At 33.5% G+C, this 17,706-nt stretch overlaps 1 protein-coding gene across 1 annotated transcript; it reads left to right on the forward strand.

Moving 5' to 3' along the window:
* The first annotated feature begins 5,585 nt into the window (after window positions 1-5,585).
* Window positions 5,586-15,991, forward strand: LOC124362196 (facilitated trehalose transporter Tret1-like). Its single transcript, XM_046816490.1, has 7 exons — window positions 5,586-5,680; window positions 7,602-7,737; window positions 9,339-9,661; window positions 11,137-11,478; window positions 13,951-14,268; window positions 14,444-14,648; window positions 15,591-15,991. Exons 1-7 carry the CDS (start codon window positions 5,633-5,635, stop codon window positions 15,689-15,691), a joined length of 1,473 nt encoding a protein of 490 aa, XP_046672446.1. The 5' UTR covers window positions 5,586-5,632; the 3' UTR covers window positions 15,692-15,991.
* The last annotated feature ends 1,715 nt before the right edge of the window (window positions 15,992-17,706 follow it).

Consider the following 17,706-nt stretch of genomic DNA (forward strand, 5'->3'; position numbering starts at 1 on the left):
AGGGACGTAAGGTTGATTTAAGTTTTAATATTTTTAATTGGTTGGATATTAATATTTATATTAATGGAATATTCATATATTTAATTGGAATATATGAAGATGTTACTGGTTCTGGATTAGATGGAAAACTTTAAATTATGTGAAATTAAACGTAAAAAAAATCGAAATAAATCAATTAACGTTCGGAGAATTAGAAGAAATTTGTAACAGTAAGTAACATGTAAAAACATTATAGAAGTAGTTTCCATGCGAGATACATTTCCTGAAAATGTTAGTAAATTTGAATGTGGGATTGTAAAGTTAGATTCTGAAAAGCAAATTAAACATTCAAGAACTTAATTTTTTCTCTTACCAAATATTATGATATATGAATTTGTAATACCGTGTTACGAGAATTCAAGATTGTATTAAAATCCTAGTCGTAGTCTAGTCATTATAATTGATTCATGTTGTTTTGTTTTAAACTTTCTAGAAATTCTTAAATACAGTCTTGAGACATTGAAAAATCTCTTTGTCTTTCGTGATAACAGTACAAATATAACCAAAATAATTTAAAAATAAAAACATTTCTATTTATCTCGGTCATTGAAATATTAATAAAACATTTGTACTGAATATGCATTTCTTGGAAGATTCAATTCTCCAGCTTCTCTTTGCTTTTTATATAGATGAAAAAAGAAGCTAGGAGATATTATTAATGCAAATATATCTAGTTTGTAAAAACATTAATTTAAAACTTTATAAAAGCCCTAAACCTAAAAAAAAGAAATGCATCTGAAAAATATATCAAGAAAATTGCAATATGGACAGGATGACGAACAAAATTCATAAAAGAATTTAAGTGGAAGATAAAAAATTTTGAATTAACTGTTGAAGATATTGAAAAATGCAATACATTATTTGAGGATTGTGTCATTTTAGTGGATTGAAATAAGCATATTTACTAAGAATAGATATTACCTGTGATTTTTCACTATTTAGATATATAGTTGTATATGATTTTAAACCTGAAAATTTTCCGATTCCATAGTACACTTGGAAAAAAGACTTGTGGAATATCTTGATGGAAATAATTTTGAATATTAAAAAAGCGCCGTTCGCATTCTGTAATTCGAGTTATTGAACTAATAAATGCATAATGTCACCTTTTTTTAACAAATGTTAAATATTAATTTTTTAAATACATTATTTTTTTAATAAATAATGGAATTCTTAAAAGCGCTGAATAAACAATATGCGATTTAAGGTAGAATATAAGAGATTAAATTAATTACAAGAAAAAAGAAGCATACAATTGTAAATGTAGAGAAAAATGAAGATAAATTTCATTTACAATCATTATAGAGAGTTAGAGTAACTTAAAGTGCATTTATATTTAGGTCAAAACAAAATCTATTGATTCTTGACTGTCTTTTTTACTTGATTCCAAATAGATTTTACATGGGTCCCAAGTAAATTTTACATTGACCCCAAATAGATATTACATTAATTACAAGCAGACTGATTCCATCAATTTTCCATTGATTTCCTTCAGATTTTTCAAAGATTCACGAATATTATTTATATTTTCCAATAAACTTCTTCTAAGCACACAGGCAAAACAGTGTTATATTTATTGTGTACATCTGTAGATACATCTGTGGTACTTTAGACAGAATTTTACATTGATTTTCTGTACGCATCAAAAGTGAGCTAGAACAGCCATATTCATATATACTTATAGCCTATGTACGTGTGTGTGTGGTGTGTGTTGTGTGTGTGTGTGTGTGTGTGTGTGTGTGTGTGTGTGTGTGTGTGTGTGTGTGTGTGTGTGTGTGTGTGTGTGTGTGTGTGTGTGTGTGTGTGTGTGTGCGCGCGCGCGCGCGCCTATTGACTTGTGGAATATAACGCGAGCTTGTGATTACGATAATTACTGTAATTTTGGCGATAACTGCCGCCCATATTAAACAAATTTGCACTTGACTTTAATGAGTTCGTTAGTCAGTATTGAACAATTAAAAATTTCAAGTTGGCGGCCGTTAACATTCTAGCAAAAATATTTACTCATTCCCAAAACCGATAAATTTTATACTTTATTATGTAATTGAATACAACAAAAGTTCTTTTTCATATCTTCTAAAGGTTTCAAGACGGCCGGCCACTATTCGAAGTTATATATAGTTATTATAAATTATACATAAAAAAAACAGTGATTACGAATTCTCAGGTCATTAGAATAATGTTTCTTTACCGTGTTTGTTTATATATCACGTATAGTTCCGGATAGCTGGCGTACAAAGTTTTAATCATCATCAATCAGACTAAAGTTTGTACACTGGATGAGTCTGTTAGCTAGTCTTAACCAATAAAACGTTTCAAGATGACGGTCACTTGGGCAACATTTTTATGGTTATTATTACACAAGATAAATCGAAATTAAATTTCTCATAGTTTTGTGAAGTGATTATAAGAAACATATATTTCTACTCATTTTTCAATAACTTATGAGGTTTCAACATGGTGACCACTTGATGTTAAACACGTATACAATTTGTACCAAATGGACAATACACATGGGGATGGATACCGCTGAGGTCGTAGTAATGAATACTCGAAATTCGAAGTTTACGTATATGTTTAATATTGGCAAATAAACATAAAAGCACCACTTCTGTTTGGTAAAAGAAAATAAAGTATTGCCACGTTGCCGCCAAATAGAGTATGAATTAACTAAAATATGATACCATGGGATGGGCCTAAATATTCCAATGTTCTATGGGTTGTACCTTCGAAATTAATAATTATTAAAACTTTAAAAATAACTTCCCTTTACGATGAACTTGTCTCACAACCGCGGGCGTCAGCATTCTTGGCTCGGCAATGCAACTGTAGTCGGAAAAGAGGAAGATAAGTAGACTGGAAGTCTAAAACATGAAGTAGTTGGGCTTGAACTCAAGAAGTGAGATCGAAGAGCGAACTGCAACTCGCGGACAAGGCGCGCGAGATATTGTTTCGGTAGCGAGGTTCGGCAGCTACAAAGTTCCCGAGAGAAATAATTAATACGCGTGCCTATTAGGTTATCAATCCGCCAAGAATAAAGTTCTAAGAACATCGGATGGAACTTATACTAACCAGTAACATGTAACTGGGTTGCGAAAATATGTACTATATGAAGTAAAACTAAACAACGGTACAAATTGAAACTTCATAAGTAAAAATGTATACAACAATAATTTTATATTAATGTTAACTAAATGAAGTTTACGTTTTTATAATGAAATTGGTTAGAACCATTTTTGTCTAGTAAGGTTTTAAGATCATACACTTTCTGAAATTTTGAAAGTGTTGTTATAATAAATGCCAATATTGATGGCTATTGTACCATCAGTTTCGTGCGAATCAAACATCTAAACCAATAACGCATCTCCCAGTTTGCCATTTCAAGATGACGGCCACATGTGAAATTTACTTCTCTTCCAACTGAACTGGAAGTGATATTTGTATCTTAAAATAATTCTGTTGAGATAGTTAATTGTGAAAGTCGTGTGTGAATTCCAGTGGTTGTTTGAAACACTCAAGTAAGTTTTTAATGGTTTAATTTGAAATACCAGACCACTGGTAATTTTCATGAATGAACCTTTGAAGCCTATTATAGTAATTTAGTGTTTTAACCAGATGTTAGTGTTTAAATGCTATTCCAATCTAGTTCCAAACAATTACTCAATGAGAAACAATTTACCTCAATTTACGTTCATGTTTCAATTAACTGTTATTGAGTTGTCGACAGGGAAGACTTAAGGGGAGGTTTGGCGTTGACTTGAGGAGCTAGAAAAATGTAATTTCTGTCTATCTGTCCACAGGATATCTCGAGGAGAAAATTATTGCAGTTTAATTTCTATAAAGACAACATCAAGTTCAATGATCATGCTATGGGATTTGGCTCAACATCATATAACGTTTTATACTGCTCTTATAGGTAACAATGGTAGCAACAAGAAAATGGTAGAATTTATAAATCTGGAAATAAATTCAGTACAATTATGTAACACATTAGCATATGAAATATATACATATATGGACTAAAAATCAGAATGAAATGATTTATTTACTTGCATTGTTTATGCTAATTTAGCAAAGCCTGTTACATGAAACATGGCGAGGTGAAATGAAAAATGAAATGAAAAATTCTTTATTTACCCAGGCAGATAGATACCTCCAATACATATATTTATAGGAAGTGTACCCTTACTTTGTAGTTACATATTCATTTACATTTAATTTCTGTCATAAATGTTGACAAATAACTAACCCCAATACCTCAATAATTTAATTTTACAAATGTTTATCAGTTACCTTTATTTAAGAAAATTGCATCTAATCTTACACCAATAAAATGAACAATCACTCAAAATAATTGTTGTTTTCTCTAACAGAAGTCAGGTTAGATAAATAACACATAAATATTGAATATTAATTATTTATTTTATTTTGCATTGAAACATGAAGATGCTCTTTAGATAATTTTAAATCTTATCGTTCTGTAGTGTATTGTTTAAACTAATTGACAACTAACATGACATAGGTTGCACTAAATTGTTCTCTTCATACGGTTTATCGTTCTACATAGGTATGTAGGAAGTTTAATTAGTAATGCCAGAAGTAATTTTCGAATAGACAGTGTATCATCAGTGTAATATTTAAGATCAATATTGACCTTTAGTGTGTATTTTGAGTTTTTTATTTACAGTTTTTACAAAAATCAATATATAAATATATATCCTTATAAAGTTTTAGTAAGAAATGTCCATTAAGTTAATAAGTACTATTTGAGTCATATCTGCGATAAATTGCAGAAGTATTTCGAGACAAAACACACCCATAATTGGTCCAAATAACAATACAGCTTGCACACTATCAGTTGGCTAGTTGATAGTTTGCACGTGCAATGTTTAATAGAACAAAACTAAATAGTGCACAGCCTTTGTTTATAATACAATAACCTAAACCGTCTTGTCAAACATTGCAAAATAGACATAAAAATATCAAAACTACAAATTAACCTGCTGAGCGCTGCTGACTCCTGGAACCTGAAGTCCACGTCCTTCTGAACAGATCCATCAAAGTCGACATCAGAGACACATAGACTACAAAAGAGATAGTTTGGTTTACCCAGTACCATCCAGTGTAACCTAGATGAAGACTGAGACAATGTCAGATTGCAAACGTACATTAAGCGGAAGGTGAAATGATGTCGAACTCAACATTCGAATGAATCAACCGCATGAATCAACCGTGCTTATCATACAACTACCTACGTTGTGTGTAGATAACTCGGTTGCTGCGCCGTACGAGGGAATCGTGTCTAAAACATCGTTCAATCTTCATCTGGATTATACTGGATTGTGTATCAAATATGTTTGTTCATTTTGACATCCCTGACCACGTGTATTAATACCCTTAAATGCCATAAATGGCTCAATACACGTTATTAACGCTATCTAGAATTCTATTATCACTTCCAATAATACCATTATCATCCTGGCCTTCAACTTCATTCCATGTTACTGGAATATGTTAGTGTTAGTACTAAATACGTTTTCCTTCATAGTCCTCATTTACTTTTATCAGTATCGTTGTGTGTTGGCGTGTCGGTATGGTGCTATCGGTAAACACTCTCCTCGTAAAATCGACAGCTGTCCAGGTACACATATTAACGTATATTTCAAATAATAATATCCAATTAAAAAATGTTTATGTCACAGCATGAAGTGAAAAATGTAATAGCAATACATAAATGGTATATAACACTTCACATTAATTTCACCAACGAATATGTTTATATGCCTACTCTCTTTAGATAGTTGTATAAAAAAGTCCTATAATTACCAATAACTGTCTCATTATTCCCATAACAGGCTGAGAGAAAATTACAAACAGTAAAAAACTCTGAATAATTGCATAAAATATAAAATTACACATTTTACATTCCGTAAAATAAACATAAAACCCCAAAATAATAGTTTTTTTACCTAAACATAGTATATAAAACAGAACATTTATTTCATGGATAACCGCGTATGACAGGCTAGATATTAAACATTTTGTATGCTTTAGGAGAGTACATATATCAGATTTTGGAAATTATAATATAGAAAGTATTATACTGTGCTAAAGTGTATATTATTAAAAAATAATGTTGAAAATATAGTTGTAATCACATCTCATGTAAGTGACAAAGAACGAAATCTGTTAAATCAGTTTCTTATAGAAAACACAAAGTCTAGTTATTGCTATTTGTAGAGTGAAACGTAGAATATTAAAACTCACTTTATTAACACATTTAAAAAAACCAAAACTATTGAGTTGTGTTGCAAACAGTTTTATACATAAGGGTTTCATACAAATAAATCAGTATGGAATTAGGAAGCTTTAGAATGTTTTGTGAATTTTAATCAACATATAAACAGCCAATTTACAAAAAAGTACTTTAGATAGAAAATTACCAAACATACATATTGTCCCTACCGAGTTGAAATGTTTTCACAAAACGTCTCTAACAACACGGGGTTCATTCATACTTGCTATTAAATACACCATCCTTTCGCTCCACCATGTGGCATCGCCCACAGCCCTTCGTGGTCTTACAATGACGTCATTCAGAATTATGATTCTGGCAGAGGAATTACCTGTACGCCTTGGAACGTCAAATCCAAATTTAGCTCTCGGCATCATATTCTATCACTATAAAATATATTTCCACATGGCTTCAGAACAATTTCTAAGGATCTTTAAGAGTAGATTTCTAAGTCTTAGGATTTTGCAGAATCATCAAGGTCATTCCAATTTGCCTTACATTTATTGACGTAAGTCATTAAAATTAAAATAAAATCCTATTTACTCCAAACAAGACTGTCTTCTTGCTTCATAACATCGTTCGTTGTGCTGTCTTCAACAGGCGGCATCATCAGAGCTCTGGCATACATGTTCCCAGAGAAATGTTCCCTAATATTGCAAAATTATTCAGGGTACTTTGGAGAACACACAATGTAGGACTTGGCCTTGTCCCACTGTTTCAGAATATGCCCCACATGGCTTCTCACAGTAATATTACACGACATCCTAGCATGAAAAATATTTTTTCTACGTCAAAGTTTTCACCAACAGAGAGTTTTGAACGTAACAGGATGTTTTTGATATTTTTGTCATCATAGTGTGACAGTTATTTTTATTTCACATAAATATGGCAAATGCCTCAACAATCGTTTACACTGTTCCATAATATGCTCCACATGACTTTCCACAGTAAATCTTTGCATGAATCATATATTTTCTACGTGTTTTTTTTTCAACAGAGAGTTTTTAAGGTAACAGGATGTTTCAGATATTTCCGCCATCGTGTATGTATTATCAAGTTTATCCCTGAGAAAATTATTAAAGCTCTGTAATCACAGTGTTACGGTTTTTTATTTTACTTAACCATGGAAAATGCTCAAACAATACTTTATACGTTTTCCTGGTACCGCCGAGATAGTAATATTCCATCATAGAAATGACGTGTGTAACGAAACTACGAAAATAACAGACTGTCCAAATTGGTGCTAAAATGATATGCATTATTATAGGTGGCAGCAAGCCTGGTGGCCAACTGGGGGATGTTGAATACAGGGATGGCTATGGGGTTTCCTTCCGTGTTGGTGCCGCCTCTTGTGGGTACCGGTCCCGGGCTACATACTTCTCTTAAGGAAGCTTCCTGGATAGGTTTGTATTAGTAAATAAAAATTTATATGTAACAGTAGATGAAAATTAGAGTAGCAAATACCTTTAAAAAAATTTTTTGTTCACTCACTTTTAGTGATATCTGTGGCACTTGTTTTGTGTTTTTGATCTTATCAGTTTTAGAGCACTATTTGGAAAGACCGCCTTATAAAAAATTTCGTATGTAATAAAGTTCAAAGTTATAATCGGTTTCCAAGAAAATAACATTATATAATTTCAATAATTAAATTTAATACACAAATGGTTACACGACCACTTAATTAATATAACAAATTAAATTAAAGTTAACTCCTTGATTCAAAATTATAACAGAACTAAACATTAAAATTTTTAAAAATTCAAACAAAATAAAGGTTATAAATTTGATCAAAAATAAAATTAATATTTTAATTATAAAGGAAACTAAATAAACCTAAACTAAAACTTCACTTAAAAATTCTTTGTACCACGTGTGTTACTTTTGATACAGATTTGAAGTTAATAATGTGTATCATTTAAATATAAATATAAAATTACTTTTACTAAACCACACACACCAAACACAACACACACACACACACACACACACACACACACACACACACACACACACAAAATTACTAAATCTATATTGCATCTTTAACAAATATTACAATTGAGAACTTTAATTGAACAATATTTGCAACAACATGTACTCTTTTGAAAACTTGCGCTACTTAGTGTCTTCTTAATTCCTCTATTGTATCAAAATAATACAATAATCCTTGTAAAAGAGACTTAAATTAGTTGAAAATAGATTTCTCACATGAATATCGTAATTCGACTATAAAAGAGCTACTTCAGCAAAATACCGCGCACACTTAAAATTAAGACCAAAAAATCACCAACACCAAATCTAAAAAAAACTAACTTAAAAGACACCAAGATATGCGTGTCAGAGATTTTTATACCCCTTCCCTAACCAACTAACACATCACCAACACCCTTAATTTTGGTCTATCCAATCACAAGGCTAGAGAAATTAATTTTCAACTGATCCCCTATTGTAATCCCGTTGACTAAGTTGACTTCCCGAAAACCCTGTTGTCTTACTGTAGACTACTATGCCAACATTCGCGGACCCTTTCTTAAGAAATTATGTTATTTATACCTATATTTTGAAAGAAAATTACTTAAATTATAAAATATTTCTATCTATACTTTCTAAACTATTTGTGGGTTTTTATAAACTATTTATAACGTTTTAATGACTTTTCAACTCATATTATAAGTATAATCTTAGTAAAACCACGACGCGACATGACAAAAATTATATATCAGATGTAGAGTGCACCAGTAATAGCACAAGTATAAAACTTACAGCTACCCCTGTAAGTACAATTTTACTCTGTTGGCGACATATTTTTTATCCTGCACAGAATTATTTATGATTAAAAAGCAAAGAAGTAAAACTTTTTCTTAGCTTATGATTTTTAAATTACGTGAACTCAAAAAATATCATTGCAACTAAAAACTGAAGTTATTGTTATTCCTGGACTGTTGAGATGTTTTCTATAAGAAAAAAGTTATTATCTGAACTAAACTTTAAAAATATTCTGTCATAGCCAGCATAACTTACATACCAGCTCTGATATCATCACTACTGGCAGGGCCGATGATCGACTGGGTTGGCCGCCGCTGGGGACTGATGCTGATGAACTTGACGTTCGCTATCAGCTGGATATTACTTGCAGTATTTCCTTTCTCATTACTCGCTGTATACTCTGGCAGAGCTGTGGCGGGGATGGGAATAGGTTTGGCTTGTGCCTCTGTCTCTTATACGGCAGAGATCGGTACTGTATCCCTCCGCACAATCCTAGTCAACTTCAACCCAACTCTGAAGGCACTCGGAATCTTCCTTGTCTACCTCTGGGCGTGTTTTTATGAGGTTAGTATTGCCATCCATACATTATGTTTTTACTTTTTATAACTATGTAAAACTATGTAAAAAAGCATATAAAAATCTAAATAAGTTATTCAAATTAAGTGAACGGAGTTTAGCTCCGTTGCACCTTCTTCTTAGAGAAAAATCTAGAATCTGACTCTGCCACATACATAAAACATAAATTCCTTATGATAATTTGGGCCAAACAAGATCAATGTGGTCCTTCCATGTCAACCCTTGATCTACTCCTGTAGATATATTCCAAGGAATTCAGAGCTGTAGTCTTCTTCCAGGATTGAATCTGCAAACATTATGGCAGGGCACATTCTGAGTATGAAGGCCGCAGAGTATTGGATTTTTTTTTTTTTTTTTTTTTTTTTTTTTTTTTTTTTCCAGATTGAGGCTGTTTAATTTTTAACACAATTATTGTTAATTTCAACAAAGTTCGTTCCTCTTAAAGGGATTTTTTGTTTTCCACCGAAGCAGAGAGTCGGGTCATCAGCAGACTGCACGAATTTTCTTATTAGTGAAGACCCAATATTGACGTATTGACGTATTATGACAAACAGAATTGGTCTGAGAAATGATCCCCGGGAAACACCGTAGCTCAGCTGGATTCGATTTGAAAGCTGATTTAAGATTTGGAAAACTTGTGTTCTGTCGATTATAAATGATATGACATTACGTCTTGCACACCTCGCATGTCATGTGATTCCAGTTTTTCGAGCAGAGTTATTTGGTCAACACAGTCAAATGCCTTTGATAAACCGAGCAAGGCACCTCGGGTGGTATGTCGAGTTTGTAATCCCTCGAAAACTAAGTAGACCAGACTCACAACAGCGTCTATAGTCGATTTTCCTTTCCTGAACCCAAGCTGTTCATGTGGAAGTTGGTTGTGTTTATCCACAAGAATGTTTATCGCGTGCTATTTCTTAGGGAGAATGCAAGGTGAAAACTGTCATAAGGAAGGCGCAAGTGCTTCAGCCTACCTCCTACCCGTAGGCCAAGCTGGTCAACGAAGGAAACAAATACTTGAACATGGCTTGTGCTTTAGGATTAATTTCCGGTTACAAAAGGCTGAGCCCTGGAGAATTTTTGAAAATTCATAGTTGAGCTGATTTCAGCTTCTGAGGACACAATGAATCACAGACGTGATTCATTTACAGTGTAACCTGTAGTTTAGACCTGGCTGACTTTGTAATTCATTCATGTATTAAAATGAATGTTTAATATATATCTGGTCATTTTTGTAATAAATATATGTCAGAATTGAATTTAACATAAATATACACTCTAATACCACATGCTAAACACATATTTTTAAAACATTAACGTGGTCATGTTTGTAACTAGGCTACTTAACTATGTGCATCATTGAGATTCAATTCCATAATAATTGCTAACATAGAACCTGTGTTTACAGGTTGCCATTTCACAGGATTTGAAGTACTCTTTGAAAACTATTCTTAAATTTTAAGGACTCATGGACGGAAACTTCGTACTTTGGATTGGGCCTGACAATAATACCGATTTTGCTGACACCACTCATGCCGGAGAGCCCCTTGTGGCTGCTGAGCAGAGGCCGTTCTGAGGAAGCGCTGCAAGCTCTGCAGAACCTGCGAGGAGCGTCAGACCCCGAACAGGTCAAGGAGGAGCTGGACAGCTTCAGCAGCAGAGCGAGCGACAAGCAGCAGACAACCTCCTGGCTCTCCGTCTTCTACAACCTGCGGCAACCTCAGGCCTACAAGTCGCTGATATTCATGTTAACATTCGCAATCGCTGGACATCTCTCTGGAGCGACCATCGTAATGAATTATGCGGTAATTTACTTTATATCCTCAATTATATATTAATATTATAGTATACAATTACATCGTTGTTAATGGTTAAGATCCAACAAGGGTCACTTCTGGTTGGTTTATACCTTCCAGTTGGAACCCACACTGGGCACAGCAAAAACCGATGTGTCACTTAAATATGGGTAGCCTTATGGATTTCCAGGAGCGGCACATCACTAACCGCAAATGTTGAGATTCTGGGGTGCAAAGGTAATTTGATAGTCTAGTCTATTGCGAGACATGATTGTTGGAGTTAATGGGGTTCATTCCTTAAGTGTAAAAGGTTCTTGCTAGCCTAGACATAAAGGTGTGCCACGCCTTCCCTGCTTTGACTGGAGAGGCTGGTTCAAAGCTGGTTTCCCCTTTTTCCGTGTGGACATGACTTGAAATTAGTGCCCTACAATACTCCTCATGGATCTCGACAGGAGGCGGCCCTTATCCCCAACCTTAACTTTCCAGAAAATTAATTCAAAAATTTTATGTAATATTCAATAATGTAATATCAGACAACTCATTGAAATGTATTAAATATCTATAATTATCATATAAAATCAAAAATACAATAGTTTTTCAACCTACACACTATAGACCATGTATGCTGATTAAGGACACATTTCATAGTTTCATTTCGATTTGTACGTGCCTTGAACGAAGTACAGAACACTGGACTACCAATTATGTATTCTACCAAATAGCTTTGTGGATGTCTACCCTATCATAAAGTTCTTGAAGCAAAACTTCTGGAACTACTGAAACCAACCTGAACTTTGGAGTCCTTAATTTTGCTATTACACCGAACATTCTTACATACATTTAACGGGGTATTAATCAATGCACAAACTCCTGCGCATAACATTCATGACAGCCAACACATACATACATTCTGAAAAACAGCCAACTTTACAGGAAAAGACCAAGTTCATAATTGATAACTTTTCGAAAAAATTGGTTTTTCTGTTTTTTTGTTCTAAATTGTACCCAGAATCTCCTGTTTAAAATGATGCATGGTTTATTTTGTTACTGTTACGGGAAGTGTGTTAAAAAATTCATATATTTGACAAGTTTCAAAGTTTTTACCGGTTGAGTAAGCATTCTCAGCGTAGTGTGTACTGCGCTTCAAGCTTTGTGTTGTTGCTCACTGTTATACATATAATAGTCAAAGAAAACAAGATTTTCTTTTTGTTTAATAATTTGGCTAACCTGCTTCAGCAGAATTGTAGCCAGTAGACAGCTGATAGATGTTTGTTTTGTTTGTTTATAGATGTATTGCTTTTTGACAAACCGTATGTATTGCTTTTATAAACTAGCTATATTGAGAAACCTATTTTCTGTCAAAGACATGCAAGCTGCAGTCTGGGCAGAGTATTTTCATTTATCATCATCAAATGAGAAACCACAGCACGCCCTATTCCCAAATACAGAAGATACCTGGTGTAAGTATCGTAAAGCGGTTCAAGAAAATGTAGCCTATGACCACAAAAATCATTTCCATCTCCCTAAAAAAGCTATGCTTCATGTAAAACCAGTGTTCAGAGCACTTTCAGACCCAGTATTACTTCAGAAATGTGTCAAAGGCAAAACTCGAAACGTAAACAAGTCGCTAAACAATGTTATCTGGCCTTTTGTACCCAAAAAGAACTTTGTAAGAATAAATACACTGAAGTTTGGAGTGTATGAAGCTATCAATACTTCAATGATGGTAACATCGGAAAGTGCAAATTGTTTGAGAAATGCAACCTGAGGCCTGGAAAGCAGTTTGTGAGTGCTTTGTTGAAGCTGGACCGGAAACGGATCGCAAAAGCAGATAAATGTCAGGAAGAGCTTCATAAGAAAATAAGACAGGCATTGCACAAATCAAAGAGAAAAATTGAGGATGTCTATGAAGAGGAGGAAGGGGACAACCCATTATATGCTCCTGGCATGTATTAGAAGGTAACAAAAAATAAAATATTACATTTTTTAATTTCAAATGTGTGTTTTTTTTCATTTGCCGTTTTCCGAAAGTTTAGTTTTGCGACACATATATGTACCCTTTTCTCAGGAACGGGTAAAGATAATTAAACGTACTTTTATTTTAAATGTTCAGGTGAAAGTGTTCTGTAGGCTGAAAAGAAAATTATGTATATAAAATGAAAATGATTTATATTGTAAAACACTAAATTATTAATTTTCATAAATAAAAAGTACATTTTTTTAAAAAATTTACACAAAATTTAAGAATTGACTTAGGGTTGCATTTTTTCATTCCAATCATAGAAAAAGAACCAATATAAAAATTAAAAATAAACTATTCGGATATATTTTATATTTTCTGAGAAAAAGATACATAACTTAACATGGGCGAGATAGGAGAAAAGTGACCCCCTTGTAACACCCTTACTTTCATTCGTACATTTAAGTTCATATAAGTTATAATTAATAAAAGATCAAATTTACATTTTCGATGTTTTCCAGATAAACTTTACACAAAAAGCCGGTTTAGGAGGTGAAGCATATTACGTAGCCTTGGTCGTATCCTCCATGCGTTTAGTCTCATCGTTCCTGTCGACTTGGGCCTGCAGTAGGTGGGGTATGAGGCCCCCAGCCCTGCTCTCCAGCGTGGTCATGGTGGTATCCCTGTTGATGCTGGCACTGTCCGTGTCGTCCTTGCTGACTTTTCCCCCTTGGCTCGTCGGTTTTTTGGTCCTCCTGTACGTCCTCACAAGCAACGTTGCGTACTCCTCCATATTCTGGGCCGTCATGGGAGAGGTGTTCCCCACATCTGTACGAGGGGTGAGTGACACTATTCACAGAAATTACTTGAGGAAATTACTTAGATTCGAAAAATGTTCAGGAAGCAACACTGTTTCCCTCAGATACCCCCAATAAAAATCAGATAGTTATTGACAATCGATCCATTTATTACTTGATAATAATAATAATAATGTGGCATTTGTTTTTGTTACAGGTCGCAAATGGAATAGCGACAAGTTTTGGCTATTTTGTAACTTTCCTTGCTATAAAATTCTACACACTTTTAGAGCGCTCTTTTAGTTCTCTTCAACTGTTTCTTTTCTTCGCTGGCTCAGGAACGGTTGGCACTCTACTTCTGTTCTTTTTCCTTCCGGAGACTCGTGGTAAAACTCTGTTGGAAATAGAAGACTATTTTAAAGGTAAACTAAAACTCAAATGTGATATGATAACAGTTTGTAACGTATGGATATATTGTATAAATACTGGAACAAGTGCGTGATTGGATCAATACATTTAAAAAACTGAATAAGTATGTATAGTTCCTAATTACACATATTATGAGGTACTGACTGACATTGAATTAATGTGTTGCATTCCATCATCTCCAAATAAAGATGCAATAATTTATCTCCACATAAAGACATTATTTAAATTAATTATCATTACAAAGTTTATACATATTGATGGAAACTACAGTCAACTGCTGTCTTCGTTTAATACTAGCCTTTTAATAAAAACGGTTTTAATCTACTTCGTCCTTTTATAAAATAAAATATACAAGGTGCTTCTATTATAAGATTGTCTTAACAAGAAATAGTGTTCAGAAGTCTAAACTTATCTAATCTACACACGTGGTGAAGTTAATTTGTAGATTTAGTTGGTTTCATACGAACTTGAACACATTGGGTCAACCTTCAGTTTTCTTTATAGCAAGCTGAACTGGAAAGAGCTAGATATTATAAACTTTGCTTCATTCTATTTTTTAACGGACAATTTATTGAGTACTACTTTTTCCATTAATGTACTGTTAAAAGTACAGGTGTTAAAGGAATAACTACATTCTATTTCCTTTGCTGTGAACCCAAATTTATAGATCCGGCAAAAAAGATTTACTTACCATATAAAGTTTGATATTTTCTCCAAATCTAGTTAAATGTGATACGTGACGACCATTATAGATGAATACCAAACAGTGAAACAAAAATTTCAGAGTACTAAATCACATATGAATTGGATGCAGTCTATTAGATTGGCTGGTTTGAATTCTGCTTATATGCAGTAATTAGGGTATAGTTAAAAAACATATTTGTTTCTTACAAGTAACAGCATGGAGTTGGTTAATAATTGCTTTTAATTTTCAGGAACATCGGAATCTGTTGTCAGCAGTAAGACCAACATGGATACTGCCAGCAAGGAGAACCAAATAAAAGAATCATACATATTTACTCTACCTGGAAAGTAAAATAACCGTTTTATACATTGTCGACTAAGAGTAGATAATGTATAGTCTTTAGTAATGTGTCTATATCGAAGCAATACCCTTAAGGACGTCTTAACGTGTTAGTAAATCTTACATGACATAACAGATTGTATTACATGCATTAAATTTTTTCCTGTAAAGAATGTTCCTCGAGGTTTTAAATGTGTTTTGTATAAATGTACTACGGGTCAAGACATATGTTGTTTGTGAACAAGGGCGTCAGTCTGTATATATTGTATAGTTCAATTAAAATGTATATATATGATAAACTATTTAAGATAACACAGTGTTACATTTTTTTATGAATGGTTCCCATAATTGTACATAAATTAATGCAATTAACTGATGACAGTAACCATAATACTTACAACATAAAATTAAAACTAAGAAGCACCTTATAAATTTATCACATCTAAGATTGAAATAACACAAATCTGAATTTCAAGTAAAATTACATTATTAACTTTACGCTCTTCTTGCCTCACTTAAACTTTCTCTCTCTCTCTCTCTCTCTCTCTCTCTCTCTCTCTCTCTCTCCCTCCCTCCCTCCCTCCCTTAATATTTATATGAAAAATACAGATTCATGGAAAATTTGCATTTGAGACAAACACGTTTTGGTAGTACAATTTTACAGTTTCCAATACACAGAACTGTTGTGTATGGCAAGGCATTTCACACTCAGTCAATACGATTGTTAAATAACCTAGATAATAGTATTAAAGATAGTACCAGTATCAAAAATTTCTTGAAAAAGCTCAAATGTAATCTCGTGAAAAGATATGAACAATGAAAGTAGGAAATCTCAATGTAATTGTTAAAACTTAAACACCTTAATTATGATAAATAATGTGTAACTTTAACCTTTACATTGTTGTATAAACTATCAGTACCATAGAGTGTAATATTTATCAAAGTATTTAATAGAATTGTCTTAAGATTATGGAAATATTTGTAAGAAAGTAGTGAAATAGTAGTGTTTAAACTTAAATAGCTTAGTATTAATAAATGTTTACTTTAACCTTTACATTGTTGTATAAACTATCTGTATGATAGAGTGTAATATTTATCAAAGTATTTCATAGTCATAATAGTGAAAGTAATACAATTAACATATTAATAATTTTGTTATTGTTGTTGAATATGTAACAGTCACAACTCGCTTTATATATGGTAATATATGTATTGTTGGCAGTTTAGACCTACGGTCCAATCTCCCACTGTGACAGGATAAATAAAGAAATTGTCTAATTCTCTCTCTCTCTCTCTCTCTCTCTCTCTCTCTCTCTCTCAGGAACGGAGTGATCGTGGAGGCAGAGAACGAAGAAGGAGTGGAGAACCTGATAAAGCAGAAATCGCTCTTGGAGGCAGGGTTGAAGGTTGAGAAAACCGACAAAGAAGAAGCCCGTCATAATGATTATGATGTGAACGCTGAACTGACCGAAGAGGAGGTGAAAGAAGAAGTGTTCAGCAGGAATATGCATGGCAGTGAAATCGAGCAGGAACAGTTTTCAGACAGGAGTTCGAGGTGAGACACAAGTACAAGGATGCAAGATCTGGAGGGAAGAAAAATCATATTGTAGTGGAATGCTCCGTGAGAGTTAGGAAACTTGCTAAGGATGAAAGACAAGATCTATGTGGTAGTGGCAGTGCTGCAGGGTGAAGGACTACGTGGACATAGCCAGGTGTTTCAGTGTCAGAGATTTTGGGCACATTGCTAGCATTGCACTTCGCTGAAACCTAGTTGCTCATACTGTGCGGGAGGAACACGACTATAAAGACTGCCCTAATAAGAAGAAGAAAGAAGCAGTGTGTTGTGCCAACTGCAAAAGAGAAGGTCGAGGGGACCTAAATCATGATGCAGGCTCAAGGAGGTGTCCTGTGTACGAGAAGGCCGTTAAGAGGAATAATGATAAGATTGATTATGGACTGTAGGATTGCCCAGTGGAATTTAGGTAGGAGTAAGGTAGCTATGGATGAAGCCATTAGGAGATGTTTAC

This window comes from Homalodisca vitripennis, chromosome 5, assembly GCF_021130785.1.
Source record: "Homalodisca vitripennis isolate AUS2020 chromosome 5, UT_GWSS_2.1, whole genome shotgun sequence".
Taxonomy (NCBI): Eukaryota; Metazoa; Arthropoda; class Insecta; order Hemiptera; family Cicadellidae; genus Homalodisca; species Homalodisca vitripennis.